This window comes from Zootoca vivipara, chromosome 17, assembly GCF_963506605.1.
Source record: "Zootoca vivipara chromosome 17, rZooViv1.1, whole genome shotgun sequence".
In the NCBI taxonomy this organism is placed as follows: Eukaryota; Metazoa; Chordata; class Lepidosauria; order Squamata; family Lacertidae; genus Zootoca; species Zootoca vivipara.
In genome coordinates, this window is record NC_083292.1 from 24,969,609 (window position 1) to 24,987,345 (window position 17,737).

The window sequence follows — 17,737 nt, forward strand, 5'->3', positions numbered from 1 at the left end:
GAATAACCCTAATACAATCCTTATTTCAGAAGTGTCACATGAAGCTACCAACGCACACATGTCAAATAATCACCCTGTAAAAAGCAAGAACAGAGCACCAATAATGATTCAGTCCCAACAAGGCAGCATTTTTTTAAAAAAAGGGAAGGAAGAGGGTGCAATCCGTTTGATGTTAAGTCCACACGCTTCAGACCCTTTGGGTTCAGCATGTGCTTCTCATGAGAACTAACCCCAAATCCTTGGCCAAACTAACCTGTAACCCAAGAACAGCTCCTGCATTCTCGGGATTTTAATTTGCCTTGTTGGTGTGGCTAAATTTGTACCTGGCTGACTAAATAAATCCCCAAGCACTTCTGAGAGACGGACCGGGCCCCGCCCCGCCCAGGTCTGGGACTTTCTTGAGCAAGTCAAATGTGGCTTCTGAGCAGTTCCAGAAAGACTCGGGGGATTCTCTGGTTGCCGTTCCATAAGAGAGCGATCCCTCGACATGAACACATTAAGCTGCCTAATGCAGGGTGAGACCTTGGTCCATCCAAGCAAGGCACTGTTTATTACAGTCTTCACCGCACTGGCACCCTTCCAGATGTTTTGGACCACAGCTGTGCTCAAGGGTGTTGTAGTCCACCAACATCTGGATGTAACCAGGGTGGCTAAAGTCTGGTCTTCTCTGATGGCAGGACCTCTCCAAGGTCTTTCCCCCACTTTGCAACCTAAGATTATTATTTTTTAATACTTTGCTGATGAGTTATGGCCTTAACCCAGAGACTCGTGTCTGAAATTTCCTGGAACTCCTTGCCCGCTAAGCCAGGAGTTGTGATCTCGAGGTAATGATCCCAAAACAGTTGCTTCTGAATCCTCGTTGTTCGGCACACTTTTCTGACATTGTGCTCTGAAATAAAACCCTCCTTCCCTTTCTCTCATCTTCCCTTTCCTTCGAGTTCTGTAGTATCTGGCTCGGATACAAATAGGTAGGCAATCTTTTTCACCCCAAGGGCCACAGCCCGTCATGGGCAACCTTTTGGGGGCTGCATACCAGTCGCGGGCATGGGCAGAAGCAAAAAGTGGGTGGCCAGAGGCAAAAGATGGGCCGTGTTATGGATGCAACTCTCATCTTTCCACAGTCTTTCCACAGTCATGCAAAAGTCAGAGGTTTCCACACAGACCAATTTCTTCATCCTCTGTCCATGCCAGCAAGACACATTTTCACAGTTCAAGGACATACTCTGGCAAGGCAAAAGCACTTGGGGAGGGCGTGACACAGGGGTGGAGAGACTGTGTATCCTGGGGAGAGTCCCGTGAGCCCAGTGGGGATGCCTGGACTACCGCCATCATCCCATAAGGCTGATGTTCCCCACCCCTGAGCTAGAAATCCTATTCCTGTTCCTTTCAATGACACTAAGCATCTTTTCAACTCCCCTATGGACAAGTGGGGGAAGGGGCAGGCAAGAATTGGGCACATTGGTTTCAGTGCACCCTGCCCTCAAGTGGCAATCTGATATTGTGGGGAGATCTGGGAGCTTGTGCTCGAGTCCTGCTTGTGAGTTTCCCACAAGCATCTGGTTGGTCGCTGTGAGAACAGGATACTGGATTAGCTGGGCCATTGGCCTGATCCAGCAGGCTCTTTTTACGTTATTAAACAGATGTTCCTTCAGTCAACACGTTTTGGTTACCATCTTTGTCAGGTAAACAAATGATAAGTTACTATAACATACAGCACCCCTATGGTGCTCTTAAGGGCAACATTTACACCATACATTTAAAGCACCATGACACATGTCTTCCCCCAAAGAATCCTGAGAACTGCAGTTTGTTAAGGGTGAGTTGTTAGGGGACTACACTTCTCCCCCCAGAACTACAATTCCCAGGGTTGGTGTGGTGTGGTGGTTAGCACGTTGGACTAGGACCTGGCAGAACAATCAATCCCTCTTCATAGGGAACTCTAGGAATTGTCATTCTGTGAAGCAAATTAGGGTCTCCAATAACTCTCAGGACCCTTAACAAACTACAACTCCCAGAATTTTTTTTTGGGGGGGGGGAGCCATTACGTTTTAAATTGTTATCATGGTGCTTTAAATGTATGGTGTGAATGTGACCCCAACTGCTTTGGACTACATCTCCCATCAGCCCTGGGTGGGGCTGATGGGAGATGTCATCCATTACACCTGGCAGGTATCCAGTTGGTGAAGCCTGCCTTTGGAGGTTCTCTGTTCTTGTTCCTGGAACAGTCCAGGGATAGTGGCTGATAACAGAAAGCATCCAGCTGGAAGCCTTGGCTCCAATATGCACTTGTGGGCTTGTGAATGCTGCTTGCCAAACCTAACACCAAAACCCCTTCTTATCAGCTTCCAATTTTAAACATGCTTCCTCTCTCTCTCTTCTCAGTCTGCAGTTCCGGCTCCGAATTTTGCCATGCCTGTTACGGTTCCAGTGACCAACCAGAACACGCTGCAGTTCAGTAACCCAGGAGGCACCTTAGTGACCCAGTCCCTCGTGACCTCCTCCTTGACTGACCCGCGCCTCCTCTCACCACAGCAACCGACCCTCCAGCGAAACACAGTCTCTCCTGGCCTCCCGCAGAGGCCAGCCAGCGCAGGTTCGACTTGTTGCTCTTTATTTATTTAGTTTTATTTACAAAAGTTTCTGCACCGTGAACTGTTTGGCGGCGGCGGCGGCAAGCGGGGGGGGGGGATATCATGGTGGTGAACATCAATTGGTGGTGGGCATCAATTAAATTGCATTCAGAAAACAAGTACAAGATATTTCACAAATCATCATTATTATTTATTGGATTTATAGCCTGCCCTTCCTCCCCAAGAAACCCAGGGCAGCAAAGAAGATGGACCATTTAAAACAAAAACAAAGCAAACCTTTTAAAACAGATAAAAACATTCTAAAAGCAGTTATAATTAAGAACATCGAAAATCAATTACCGTTAGATCAGCTTAAGACATCAGCATTGCATGTGACAACTGAGATGTGTGTTTTCTCGCCCTGCACTCTTTTCGTGAATATACTATGTTTTAACTGTTTTTAAATCTGAATTTTAAATTGTTGTATCTCGCCCTGGGACCTCTTGGTGAATTATTATTATTATTATTATTATTATTATTATTATTATTATTAAATTCACCAAGAGGTCCCAGGGCAGTTTACAACATTTTAAAATTCAGAATTTAAAACAGTTAAAACATATTATATAATATTTCGATTATTATTTTTCAGCATTTTGTTAATGTTGTTGGGTCAACATGTTTTGTGTTTTAATTTGATACTTCTTCCATATATATATATATGTGACCATAGTAAATGACCAAAAAGTTTATTCATATTTGGTTTCACAAACAGATGAGAACATCAGAAGAGCCTGGCTGCTGGATCAGACAAAAGGACTCCCTAGTCCAGCATCCATCCTGTTTCTCATAAGTAGGACATGAGGGCAATGTCCCTCTCCTGCTTGTGATTTCTAGCAACTGTATTCTGTGACATGGGTACCGAAAAGTTTATAAAATTATGCCTGGCATGTAGAAAGTCTCTAGAGAAAAGCCCTTCCCCCCTCTCTCATAACACTTGAACTCATGAACTTCCAATGAAGCTGAATGCTGGAAGATTCAGGACAAGGAAGTCTTTCTTCACGCAGCGCATAGGGAACCAGGCAGAGGGCCTTCTTGGTACTGGTGCCCACCATGTGGATTGCCTTCCCATCAGATGTCAAGGAGATAAATAACTATACAGCTGTTAGAAGACATCTGAAGGCAGCCCTGTATAGGGAAGTTTTTAGTGTTTGATTTTTAAAAAATGTTTTTATATCTGTTGGAAGTCGCCCAAAGTGGCTGGGGCAACCCAGTCAGATGGGCAGGGTACAAATAAGGTGTTGTTGTTGTTGTAAGGTGGTGGTGGTGGTTGTTAAACTATGGAACTCACTCTCACAGGATGCAGTGATGGCCACCAACCTGGATGGCTTCAAAAGAGGATTGGACAAATTAAGAGAAGGCTATCAATGGCTGCTATCAATATTATGCTCTGCCTATACAGTTGGCGGCAGTAATGATTCTTAATACCAGTTGCTGGAAACCACAGGAGGGGAGGGTTCTCTTGTTCTTGAATCTTGCTTGTGGGTTTTCAAAAAGCCATCTGGGTGGCCACTGTGTGAACAGGATGCTGGTTTAGATGAGCCCTTGGCCTGATCCAGCAGGCTCTTCTTCTATTCCTCTGGATCAGCATGTTGGAATGTGGTGGAATGTCAAGTCTAACTCTATTTGGACACATTCTTCTTCTTAGGGGCAATGCTTGGAGGCGACCTCAACAACACAAATGGAGCCTGCCCGAGCCCAGTAGGTGAGTAGAGCCGAAGTGGAAGCTTGTTGTTCCAACAGCCAGATGTCAGGAAAGGGGTTCTGGAGAGCCTTCCCTTGGATGAATTGTGGTGGGAAGGTTGTTGGCCTTGGGTCCAAGCCATTCCATGCACAGGGACAAGAAAGGGGATGACTGGGAATGGGGGTCCCACGTAGATAAGGCCCACGCAGCAATCTCAACCCAGGGTCAGTGCGCAAGCTGCATCCTGGACGAGCTGTGCGCTGTGACTATAAGGGAGCAGCAGAGCTTTCAGCCCTTGCGACAGAGGAAGGAGCTCCAAGCTGAAAGAGCTGAAGCAGAACTTAATGCAGTTTGGGGTGTAATGACTCATAAGGTCACATGTTGATCTAAGGGGTGGGTGACACAGAGCAGCTTGAGAAATTTCACATCGCAAGCGGGTAGATGGCAGTGGAGTCAAGGAGGCCACTTGATGGTTTTCTCCCAGGGCTGGTCATGTGGAGATGCGAATCAGTGTCAGCACCTAGGAGCCAGCTGCTTATGCTCCCCAAAGTGGGCCTTGAGAAAGCTTGGCCTGGTGAGCCCCAACCTCAGGCCCTCCAGACCTCTCTCACTGGCCCCCAGAACTCTCTCCAGGTCACATCCCTCCACAGCCCTGCTTTGTACCTTCCTTGAGTGTTTTTTGTCTGGCTGGAATGGATGCTTGCTTGGTCAGAGGAACGTAACAGAGAGCTGTGTGTGTATAAATTAGACACACTACAGAGGTAACCTTCACATTAGTGGCTCCATCCACTTTAGCCTCTGGTCCTGCCCAGCACTGACTTGTGGCATCTGTAAGGTTGCCCAGAAAAGAGTCCCCACCCTCACCCCAAAATCAGGTGATTATGCCAGTTAATTAAACAAAATAAATCACACAATATATTCTCACTTAAAAACTATAAAATAACAGTTTTAAAATATGGCAAAGCAACAATGGTTAGGAAACACTTTCTGAAAAACTTATCTGCAAGGCTGACATAATTACCCACTACAGAAATCTGCCCTTAGAGGAGGGAAAGGGGTGGAACCCCCATTATAGGGCCAAACCAGGCCGAGTCCAGACAAGCAAGTCTTTCCGCACCAGTTTTAATTAGAGACTGCGCTGCACTTGGGATCCCTTTATTTGACCTTGTCAGTTTCAAAACCAGCCCTTGTTTTAAAACTCCTGTTAAAATGACAAGCCTTCTGGGTGGCTTCAGAAACCATGCCTGAATCCCTTTTAAACGACTCTTTGTTTGGTTTAATTGTCGCATGGCAATGGGCAGGGACGGCTCTAATTGGACATTGAGACATCCTGGCCTTGAGATGAAATATATCAAGGTGTCCTGCCTCTCGTGGCTTTAATAATTGTGCAGCAGAGAGAATTTCTGAAGGTGCGGCTTTTCCCACCTTGGTAGCACTGGGAGGCGAGGAAGCGGCACCCTCCCAAGGGCTGTTTCTTCCCGCTGCTGTTAAAAGGCAAGTCTGGCAACAATCCCCTTTGTTGCACCTTGGTGCCTCACTTAGGATCCAGTGGGGGAGGCAGATTGGAAGGTGGATATATAAATGTGTGTTTATATGGATACACATGTCGTGCATACATAATGGGGCTGCCACCCCTGCTCAGCTTGCTCCCCAACCCCATCCTGACTTCATCCCAATCCAGGATTGTGATGTGGCACTACAGATCCTCCATTGGGGGTTGTGTGATGACAATATTACACATCCTCGTGAAACGCATATAAACATATGCCTGGTCTGCCTAAGGCGGTAGAGAGAAGGGATGACAGTAAAGGCTGATGAGAAGTTCAGGCTGTGAGTGGATGGAAGGCCTCAAACTTCAAACACAGATCCCCATGGTGGAGAGGCACTTATTGCTTGTTTTAGAATTGCAGTGTTTAATTTGGTGTGTTTTTTTGAAAGTGTGTTGACTATTCAGAACCCAGACTCATGGGAAAATTTTAAAAAATATATTTTTGAAACCCCCCCCCCCAATAAATACCTGGAGGGACCCAGGTGGCGCTGTGGTTAAACCACTGAGCCTAGGGCTTGCTGATCAGAAGGTCGGCGGTTCGAATCCCTGTGACGGGGTGAGCTCCCGTTGCTCGGTCCCAGCTCCTGTCAACCTAGCAGTTCGAAAGCACGTCAAAGGGCAAGTAGATAAATAGTTACCGCTCCAGTGGGAAGGTAAACGGCGTTTCCGTGTGCTGCTCTGGTTTGCCAGAAGCGGCTTTGTCATGCTGGCCACATGACCTGGAAGCTATACGCCGGCTCCCTCGGCCAATAATGCGAGATGAGCGCGCAACCCCAGAGTCTGTCACGACTGGACCTAATGGTCAGGGGTCCCTTTACCTTTACCTTTATCTTAAAAGAGGTGTCCCTTTTTCTTTCTTACACAGGAGGGAATGCCTCTTAGGCCCCAGTCACACCACACAGTTAAAGCACTATGACACCATTTTAAACAATCAAGGCTCCCCCCCCCAAAAAAAAGTGTTATGGGAGCTGCAGTTTGCTAAGGACGCTGAGAGTTGCAAGGAGACAACCTTCTCCCCCCCCCCCCCATTCTCCTCACAGAACTGCAGTTTCCAGAGTGGTGTAACAAACTGCCCCTCTTTGCAGGGAACTCTGGGAATTGTAGTTCTACGAGGGGAATTGGGGTCTCCTCACAACTCTCAGCACTCTTAACAAACTGCAGCAGATTTGGTGCCAAGGGGAGGCGGATACTGCTTTAACTTCACCTGAGATCCCCGAGTTCCGAGCCTTGGCCCTTCCCAAGACTCCTAGGCACGCTTGCTGTCCCTGTCAATCTTCTGCACACACAACGTCCTGCCTCTCCCCTCATCTCCCCCCCTCCCCAAGCATCTCTCCTGTCTCCAAAGCAGCCCCCATGTCAGCTGCCGTGCGCGGCTGTTCCGGCTTGTAACTTGGCAGGCCCCGTGAATGTCATCATTGACGTCACCCAAACATTCCCCTCATTCCAGGAAACAGGAGCAGGGAAGCAGGAGAGCCCAGGGGGGAGGCCCTCAGAGAGACCTCGCCAAGCCCTGGGACTTTCTCAGGACCTGTGGGGTGTGGGGAGACTTGACACCCCCACCCCACCCCCACCCCCACCTGCCCTCTCCTAGCCTCTTGTTCCTCCTCTTGGTGCCAGTCACAAAGCTAGGAGGCGGGTTGGTGACCTGAGGCCTGCCTTGATTTCTCCTGCTAGCCTTATTGTGACATTGAAACACAGAAGCCAGATCATTGGCTAGGGTTCCATTTTGATCTCACATAATCCGTGTTTTAAAACAGCTGCAATGGTTGCCAGTTCGTTTCTGGGCCCAATTCAAGGTGTTCGCATTAGTGTTTAAAGCACTGTACAACCCAAACACCCAAAAGACCCCCTCCTTCCTGCAGACCCTCTTGGGTGCTAAGATCGGCAGAGGGGGCCCTCTCGCTAGTTCCACTTCCTTCAGAAGCTCGAGGGTGGTGGCAACCTTAGACAGGGCCTTCTCTGTGGCAGCCCCTAAGTGGCAGAACTCTTCCCCACCCCCTTCATTATTCAGAATCTGACAAATTCTGAAGACACATCTCTTTACCCTGGTTTTTGACACTTGAGGTGTATGTTTTTGGGACCCACCTTATTTCTGTGTTTGTAAATTGTTTCAAACTGTTTTTAATATTGTGTTTTAATATTGCAACCCACATTGTGACCTTAGGGTGAAGGACATGTAATAAATTATCATCATCAACCCTGGCAGCTCCAGGAAGAGCTGGCCATGTCCCCAGCCTAAAACTCTGGAGGGCCACTGCCAGTCAGTGTAGACTACACTGATCTAAATGGACCAAGAGTCTGACTTGGGAAAGGGCAGCTTCCTGTGTAAACCAGGAGAAAATAGAGATTACTTGAGGCACACTTACTTTGACTTACTGATGTTTGGGCATGGGGACAAGTTTAAGGTATTTCCCAACGTTGTCCATACTTTGAAAAACAATATCTGTTCTTCCCCCCCCCCCTCTCCTTTTTCTCCAGGGAATGGTTACGTCAGCGCCAGAGCCTCCCCGGGTCTCCTTCCCGTGTCCAATGGCAACAGCCTAGGCAAGGTCATCCCGGCAAAATCGCCGCCGCCACCCTCTCATGGCACTCAGCTGGCTGCCAACAACCGCAAACCAGACTTGCGCGTCATCACATCACAGAGCGGAAAGGGTCTCATGCACCATTTGGTGAGTCCAACTTAGGGCAGAGAAATCCAGTGTGTTTCCAACTTCAGCAGGCTCCTGGGCCTGATCCACCACCCTCCATTTTACTGAAAGGCTGAGCCAAGGAGGAGATACCAGCCCTGGCTTTGGTCTGCATGGAAACAATCCTCAGGATATCTTTTTGTCAGTGTTTCGCAAGAACGCACGGCGTTTTCGACCAGGCTACACTCTTGAGAGTGGTGATGATTGTAACAGCTGTTTAGACTGGTGCTGCAAAAAAATCCCATAGCTGTGCTTGCAGATAAGTGTATCGAGCAGGGCTGTTATGGCACAATTTTTAAGCATGTTTATGCAGAAGCCATTCCCTCTGTGTTCAATGGGAGTTACTGCCTAACAAGCAGAATTCCACCCCTGTTTGGTTAATCAATTGCATCTGCATAAGTGTGTGTATCAGAAAGGAAAACTGCCTACCTGGTGTAGAGGTGATGAATCTGCCCCTTCTTCTCTCACACACACTTGGAATGCCACTTCTAAAATAAATAAAACTTCTGAAATAATAAAACACACAGCTTAGATATTTTTTGAATACATATTGAGTTGTCTATACATGGATTAAAAAAATTAAGAGCCTGTTTCTAATTAAAAAAACACCTGATGGCCAATTAGTTGGTGACAAGCAGTGTAAGGTTTATTATCTATTAATCTAAGCAATGAATTGATAAAACGTTGCAGCGAGAATTCCAAATATACGACACCAGCATGTGTGAAACTGAAAATACCTTTCCGCTCTCCACACTTGTGACTCTCAGCAACTTGCATTCAGAGGCATACCGCCTCTGACATTGGAGCTGTATCATAGCCATCCTGGCTAGTAGCCATTTCCACCTTGGATATTATCTGGCACTCCCAAGCACAGCCTGTTCGTTCTGTGGTGTTCTCCCTGCCCCCCCCCGCATGTTTTCAACCAATATCACACAGCAGACCCTTGAACTTCTGGTCTGCCCTGCGTAATAGAGAACAGGATACTCAATTAGTCTTGAAAGTGGCATCAAAATTAAGCATTAAACGTAACAATTTCATTTTGGTTTCATTTTTATTCCGCACCCCAGACAGAGGATCACTTGGATCTGGTGAGTTTCCATGCTTGCAAGTGTTCTGTGTGTGTGTGTGTATGTGTGTCTTTGGGTTCTGTTCCCTTTTTAAAAAAGAATAATTGTCTTGAAATTGTGACAGGTAGGTAGTCGTGTTGGTCTGACGTAGTCGAAACAAAAAATAAAAAATTCCTTCCAGTAGCACCTTAGAGACCAACTAAGTTTGTCATTGGTATGAGCTTTCGTGTGCATGCACACATAATTGTGAGACAGGGGAATGTAGGGACTTACTAGAGGAAACTCAGTCTGCTTTCAGGCCTCTTCTAGGGTGCCTTGATTGGTCCAGGAAGGTGGCTTGGCAGCTTGCCCTCCCAACAGCTGGCACGACTTTAGCAGCTGCATTGAATGGGTATGTGTGCCTGGACGTTGCCTCTTCTGTGTCCTGGAGTGGTGGAATTGCAACTCTAAACCAGGCAAGAATGGAAAGTGCCCCCCTCCCATGCTGCCAGTGGGCCTGCTTAAGCAAGTCCCCCTTTGTCCATCCCATCTGGCTTTAGACATGGGTCTCTTCTGCCTCATTCCTTCAGCTGTCTGTACAACAGCCTTTTCTGTGTGGGGTACTCTGAACCATCTTTTCTGCTGCTGAGGGGCTACCTTCAAACAGCCCTCCTCCCACCCCGGTTCAGCGTTGTCACTGCATGTGATGTGTTTCCCTGCAGATTGTGGGAGTTCCCACCAGGTTGGCTAAAGCTAATCTGGGGTGGTGGTGGGGAACGGTGAGCCCGCTGAGGGAGGTAGGGTGCCACAACAGAGAAGGCCCTCTCACCCCACACATCACCCTCCTCACCTTGGACAATAGCAGCACCCAGAGAACAGTGCGAAGTTGCCTGTTTGGCTCTCAAGTGAGTCCCTGTGGTGAGATACTGCAGTGGGGCTGGCCTCTTCATGAGCCACTTTAATTTGTTCTCTCTCACATTCTGCCTCAAACAGCCACCCAGCTATCCCTGGGGATCAGGCTGACCCCATTTGTTTACTCGTCCAGTGGGATTTATATTCTGCTGAATAAAAGCAAGCCAACTCCTGAAGCAGTTTCCATAAAACGATAAAAGTACCCCCAAAAGATTAAAAACAAGCGGGCATAATAAAATCTTATCAACACAGAGATAACAATCAAAGAGTTGAAAAAGGAAAACACCCCAAAGATGCATCATAGAAATGCAATAAAATTAGGATTTGCTTTATAAATGAGCCTTGGATGGAAGCACAGTCCCCTGATCAATACTTAAACTACCCAGATTGCAAAGGGAGTGCCTTGCCTTTGTGTTCATCTGCATGCTCACTCTGGCTGCTGCTCTGCCCCCCACTTTCCTCTTTCCCCCTATCCAAGTTTCTTTTCCCACCAGAATTACATCCTGCTTGTGTTCATGACTGCGTGGCTTCTTGTGTTTTTCAACCAAAAGTGGACTCTGAAATCTAGAGCTCAACAACTTATAGCGGGGAATTGGGGGGATGCATTGCCGACTGAGCAAGTCCATAAAGCTTATTCTTATTCTTTTAAAGAAGTGTATGTGTGCATGTTGCATGTGAGGTAGAGAATGTATAGAAATAAAACACATACAAACAATACAGGTCCTAAAAGCAGTATTAAAACATAAAAACCTAGAAGAATGCAGAGAAATAAACCTGCAGCAGAAATAAAATAGACTAATTTGGGAAGGAGCGGGCAAAGAGAAAGATCTTTTGACAAATGCCGAAAACTATGCTGGCGCTTGCTCTGCTTCTAAAGAGGGAGCATTTCAGCCATGCTGAAAGCACATGGCCTGAGCCACAGCATGCCTTACCCCAGGGGCAGGTCTACATGCAGTAGGAGAGACAGCTTTTCAGATACCCAGGTTCATAATCCTAAGGGGCTAGTAGCAGACTGGCAGCCACTGCAATTCTTTCTACAGACGTGTCACATGTTGGTGATAGTTTGCTCCAGAGAGCAACTGTGCAGCCGTGTTCTGCCCTAGCTTCATCTTCTGGACCAAATTCAAGGGCAGCCCCATGTAAAGCACATTGCAGTAATCAAGTCCTGAGGTTACCGGTCCGTGGAACGTGTGTTGCCAAGCTATCCCTGCCCAGGAATGGTTGTAACTGGTCCACCAGCAGAAGCTGGTGAAAAGCACTCTGGGGCACAACTTCAGTGACCACTAGGATCAAGAAGGACCCCAAGACTACACACTTGTTCTTCCAGAGGGAGTGCAACCCAGTCCAGAACAGGCAACTCACCGCTCACCCTCTACTTTGCCGAGATTCAATTTGAAGTTTATTGGTTTCCATCCAGCCCAGGCACTGGCTCAGGACTGGCTCAGCACCTCCTGGTTCAAGTGTTACAGAGCTGTGTGTCATCAGCTTACTCATGATGCTGTGCTCCAGATCTCTTAATGACCGATCCCAGAGGCCTCGTGTGGATGTTGAATAGCATTGGGGATGCAGTACAAAACAACTCCCAGGGGGGCTGAAAGGAGTTGGCCCTGTAGGAATTCCTATTGTTATAATTGTAGAGTTGGAAGGTACCTGAGGGTCATCTAGTCCAACCCCCTGCAATGCAGGAATCTTTCGCCCAATATGGGGCTCAAACCCCAAACCCTGAGATTAAGAGTCTTATGCTCTACCGACTGAGCTGCCCCAGGTTATTATTATTATATTTATTGTTCCTAATATTGTTATTAATTGTACTTCCTACTCACAAAGTGGCCAAGGTGGTGGGAGAAACTGCCTCTTGTTCCAGTTCTTCCTTTGTTGACATTCAGGGGTATCCCTTAGGAAATGTGGTAGTTCCTAGGTTGAGGCTCTCGTGGAGGCCTGGTGGGGACTCCTACCCTTCAGTGCCCTTTGGGGAGGGTGGTGTTCCTTGCAACTTTTGGCTTGTGGGCTTCTTGGGCAAATCCACCTGGCCACCTCAGGAAAGAGGATGCTGGTCTAGGTAGGCCTTTGGCAGAAGTGTCCATAAGGCCAGCAGATTCCAGCTAGATAATTTCTGGCCATATTACAACCACTTTCAAGAAAGTTGCACCTGTTTCTCAGCAGATCATGATAAGGCCTGGTTTTTGAACAGTGAGCAGGTCATTCCCATCCCAGAACTTTGTAAGCAAGGTTCTGTTTCATTGCCTGGGTTTGTTTGTTTTCCTCTTCCCTCCTCATCACTCCCCCCCCTTTTTGTGTGGTGTCTTATTAGATTGTAAGCCTGAGAGGGAGGCACTGTGTTTATTGTTGTTGATATGTAAGCTGCAGAGCCAGATAGAAATGCTTCGACTCCTTCAGCCGTGGTAGCCAGTCTCTCCATGTGCTCTGCTATGAATCTTAAAAGAGCCTGCCTGCGGTCTCCCCATTCCTCCCCACCTCTGCCTCCCACTTGAAGGACCTGAGACGACCTTCTGAGCGAAGAAGAGGGCAGGGGAAATCCCCACAGCTGCACCACGAGGGAATTTGTTCTAAATACCCCTAAGCCTGTTGGGTCAGTGATCACATCCCAGGCTATTGTAAGCTGCAGGTGCCTTTGCCAGGCTCCTCCAAGCTCAGGGGCTTAATGCTTATCTTCAGCGTCGTCTTGACTCTGTAATTGGGAGTCAAGGGGTGATTCAGGGTGGCACAAGCACTGCCAGCACCTTCTTCCTTCATCTTGAAAGCCCCAGCAGTAAAAGGGCTATTGCTCAGTGGCAGAGTTTCTGCCTGGCACGCAGAATGCCCCAGGTTCAATTCCGGCATTTCCAGGTAGGGCTGAGAAAGACCCCTGCCTGAAACTTGCCACTGCCAGTGGACAATAGTGAGCTAGATGGAGCAGTGGGTCTGACTCAGGATAAGGCAGCTTCCTGTGTCAGTTCTGTGGGGTAATGGTTAGAGCAGGGGTCCCCAAACTTACCCGGCTTCAGACTGGTTCCTCCAGCGCCGATCGCACTGTGGGCCGGTGGGCAGGGGGACGCTCTCCCATGCGCGCACTCGCTTTTTCTGGCGTGGTGCAGCACCGGAAATGGCTTCTGTGCATGTGCAGACATCATTTCCGGTGCACTTCTGGGTCGGCACGGCACCAGAAATAGCTTGTGTGTGTGCGCGTTCCCCCGTCCTCTGGCCCGCGTGCGCGCACAAGCTATTTCTGGTGCTGCACCGATCCTGAGATGGGCAACTGCACCACGGTGCGCCAGTAAGAGCGGGCAGCGGCGGGAGTCGTCGGGGCCTGCACAATCGGCTCACGCAGTCCGCATGTGGCCCCCGGGCCGTAGTTTGGGGACCCTGGGTTAGTGTTGGACTAGAACCTGGTAGAGATCAGGGTTCGAATCTCCCACTTAGCCATGAAGCTCACTGGGGGACCTTGGGCCAGGGTCTCTCAGCCTAGCTTACCTCACAGGGTTGTCGTGAGGACAAAATAGGGAGGAAGAGAACCATGTACTCCTCCTTGAGCTCCTTGGAGGGAAAGGTGGGATATAAATGTAATGAAATAATAACAAAATTAAAAGCAGGGCTGGCAAACCTGCAGCCCTCAGGCCATGTAAGGCCCCCAGTGAGCTTTTCTGTGGCCCCCAGAGAGACCCCATCAGCTCCACCACCCAGTTTATTCAAATTGATTGAATAAAGCAAAAGGGTTTCATAGGCCTGGCTTGTTATACCCTTTTCAAACACTTCCTTAAAGTGGCTGTGTCGCTTTGCCTCCAAGCGTATGTTGCCTCCTTCCATATATTTTGACCTTTCCCTTTCTTTCTCTCTCCCTCTCTTTCCCTCTTCTTCCTTTTCCCAGCAGAACACGCAGAGGCTGATGGTCTCCCAAGCGACTCATTCTCTGACCACACCGGTTGTTTCGGTGGCGACTCCAAGCCTCCTGACCCAAGGCTTGCCCTTCTCAGCGATGCCGACAGCGTACAACACAGGTGAGCCCGCCGCATATGCCCGCAAGTGAAACACAGCGGGGGGGGGGGGACTCTCCTGCACAACCTTCTGCTTCCAAAGCAGTCCTGTGGAAAGCAGGTGGCAACCCACTTAACAAGGGGCTAGCTGCATGTTGCGTTCACAGTGTGCAAGCCAGACTGTGTGATGAACATCTGGAGATCCTGCCACCCTTGGGGCAGACAGAGCAAGCTGGAAGGGGCGGCAGCCGAGCACAGGAAGCCCGTAGCCACTAGCTGCCTCTCTCTGGTCCTTGGTTATTGATCTATGCCACCAACCTGATGCTTTCCAGATGTTCTGGACTACAAACCCCTTCAGCCCCAGCCAGCAAATTGATGGGAGCACAGTTGTGCTCGCTGAGGCTGATGGGAGTTGTAGTCCAAAAATATATAGGCCAGGGACCAGGTTGGCAAAGGCTGGTTTAATTTGACCTATTTTCTTTACAAGTGAAAAGCAGTGGGGCAGGAAAAGTAACTGTTCATTGGAGAGAACTATGTGGACGATAACCCTGTTGTATTTTGGACCATAGCTCAGTGGCAGGGCAGGTGTTTTGCATGCAAAAGATCCCAGCTTCAGTCCCTGGGATCTCCGGGCAGGACTGGGAGAGAGAGAGAGAGACTCGTACCTGAGACCCCTGAAGAGCCACTGTCAGTCAGCGCAGACAGTCATGATCTAGGTGGACCCAATTAGCTGACTCAGTACAATCGGGCAGCTTCCTATATTCCAACATTCTTGCATGATTGTGGGGTTAGAGGGGATGGTTTCAGAAACCAGGACTAGAAGCCTGAAGCTGACGCAGAAAATGAGAGGGAGCCGGTCTTAAGGAGCAGCTCTGATGCTGAGGAATGGAATGAGGTGCGAGGTCAAACACACCCATCTTAATTAGCAGACGGGGATGACACCTGTCTGCTCAGAAGCTATGCCTTTCTCGGGGTGACGGCAAATCATCCTGAGGTGTGTGAGAGCAGTTGGGCCGTGGGGCTCGGTAGATTGCAAATAGAGACTCCCCTTTGAAACATTATAATTATGGGGCTGAAGCTCAGCGTTGGCCATGGCCTGCTAGCCAAAACGGGTGCCTACAAGAGCCCAAGCCCAAGAGCTACTTTCTCCAAAGTGGCTGCTGTTTCTAATATGGTACTGCAGCCTTCACCAACTTGGAGCTCTCCAGTTGATTCGGACTACAACTCCCATTAGCCTCAGCCAGCAGCCCAGAGCTGCCATGCTGCCTTGGGGCTGATGGGAGTTGTAGTCCAAAGCAGCTGGGCTGCCTGAGTGTTTGTCATCCCAAACATCTGGAGAACAGCGTGCTGGTGAATACTGCCATTTTCTCTGGCTGTTGCTTCAAGCCTTTCTCCCTCTCTCTTTCCCTGCATGGCTGATGGCGTTCATATCACATGTGTGCACTGGTTATAGTTTGCAATGCAGGGTGTTTGCTGTAATACTGTCGGCTGTTCTCTCTCTCTCTGTCGCCCACACTGGCCCTTCTCCTCTGATGGGCTGGCAGGCAGAGGTGGATAAGATGCCTAGCGTGATGCAGAGCATCGAAACCCAACCCTCAGGGCAACTAGAAACCATCCACAGCCACCTCTCTGCCTTCTGAGACATAAGCAGCCCTTGTTTGCTCAGGCACTGATGAGCATACCTTCAAAAACCTGATTTTGAAAAACAGAAGGCAGCTGAGATTCTTCAGAAGTAAATTCGGATGGCCCCCTTTCCTGTCTTTGACACACTAACTCAGGCATCCCCAAACTGCGGCCCTCCAGATGTTTTGGCCTACAACTCCCATGATCCCTAGCTAAGAGGACCAGTGGTCAGAGATGATGGGAATTGTAGTCCAAAACATCTGGAGGGCTGAAGTTTGGGGGTGCCTGCACTAACTCCTGCTTTGCTTCTGAGGCCTTTTCAAGCACAGACGGTGCTCCCTCCTGTCTTGCTGATCCTTGCTGCGGAAGAGAATCTTGCAGGTCCCATCCACCCTATTGCACCCTATTGTCCGGGTGGGGTGGGTGGCAGGCAGGTTGCCTCAGAATTTCCCAGCAAAAGGCTTTGGCAGCTCTTCACGCTTTCCTCTCAAGCAGTTTTGACAGCTGAGGAGGGGAGGGGTGACAGAAACTGCAGACACCCTAAGCAAGAATGGGACGGTGCAGCCAAGCAGGCTGGTGGGGGGGGGATGGACGGACAGACAGAACAGGACGGGACACCCGACATTCAGGTTGCACTGTGTTCACATCACACCCCGAAAGGCATCTCAGCAGAACTGCCTCCAGGGAATCCTGAAGGGAGCTTGACAGCTCCTTGAGAGGCAAGTGAATTTCCCCCTTTTTCAAATATTTGAGGCACTGTCTCTTGGGGTTTGATTGCAACCCCAAGAGGGTTCCCCTCCTCTCCTTGTCATGGGAGTTTCACACAAGACAGAGACCCGTTTTTCACAGCACAAAAAGCTTTTTTTAATTTCAAGAAACTTTGGGTGTTGAAACCAACATGAAGCAGAATGACAACAGCAGGTCTAAGAAGCACTGGTGCCTCTTCCCACCCCAAAGCACTTGAGGGGGGTGGTGGCATTTAGTGTGAAAAATAAATCATGCAGAAAAACAGGCCCAAACCTTATTATTTCCACAGCCCTGAGCACTGCAGTTTTCTGTTTACTGTCTTGGCGATTCAGGATGGCGTATTCTCGGGCAACCTTGGCCTGTTCAGCCTTGATAACTCTCCTTGATTTTCATGTGAGATAGTTAGCACACTTTTCAGTCCTGTCGTGCTGAACTGTGTGGGTTGTGCCATTTGCTGGGCAGTGGCTGCCCATGGTTTGGCCAGCCCCACCTGGAGATGCCAGCGGTGATGCTGCTGAGGAGTATGATCATTCATTGCCTGCCCTTCACCCTAAAGCCCCAGGATGGGTTACAATATTAAAACACAATGTAAAAAAAGCAAGTGTAAAGCTACTTACAGCCACAGAAATAAGGCGGGGTCTAGAAATAACACCTCTCAGGTACCAAAGCATAAAGAGGGGCGTCTTCAGCATTCAACGGAAGCTGTTAAGTGAAGGTGCCAGGCTCACCCCGGTGGGGAGTTCCAGATCTTAGGTGCTGCTACAGAGACGGCCATCTCCCAGGTCATCTCCACCCTGAACATCTAAGGGCAGTGGTACAACCAAGGCCCCCCACCCACTGACCTTAGCATCCTAGAGGATCTGGAGAGAAGGAGGAGGTTTCGCTGAT

The 17,737-nt window shown here is 48.8% G+C and overlaps 1 protein-coding gene across 9 annotated transcripts in view; it reads left to right on the top strand.

Moving 5' to 3' along the window:
• Positions 1 to 17,737, top strand: part of MEF2D (myocyte enhancer factor 2D) — a 154,193-nt gene that overhangs the window by 125,869 nt on the left and 10,587 nt on the right. For 3 of the 9 annotated variants that reach the window (XM_035098751.2, XM_035098747.2, XM_035098748.2), the window contains exons 5-9: positions 2,383 to 2,593; positions 4,279 to 4,335; positions 8,342 to 8,532; positions 9,618 to 9,638; positions 14,374 to 14,503. In XM_035098751.2, the coding sequence (XP_034954642.2) occupies positions 2,383 to 2,593; positions 4,279 to 4,335; positions 8,342 to 8,532; positions 9,618 to 9,638; positions 14,374 to 14,503 (610 nt within the window). The remainder of the gene's footprint in view (positions 1 to 2,382; positions 2,594 to 4,278; positions 4,336 to 8,341; positions 8,533 to 9,617; positions 9,639 to 14,373; positions 14,504 to 17,737) is intronic. The other 6 variants (XM_035098755.2, XM_060269888.1, XM_035098754.2 and 3 more) reach the window with 3 other exon arrangements.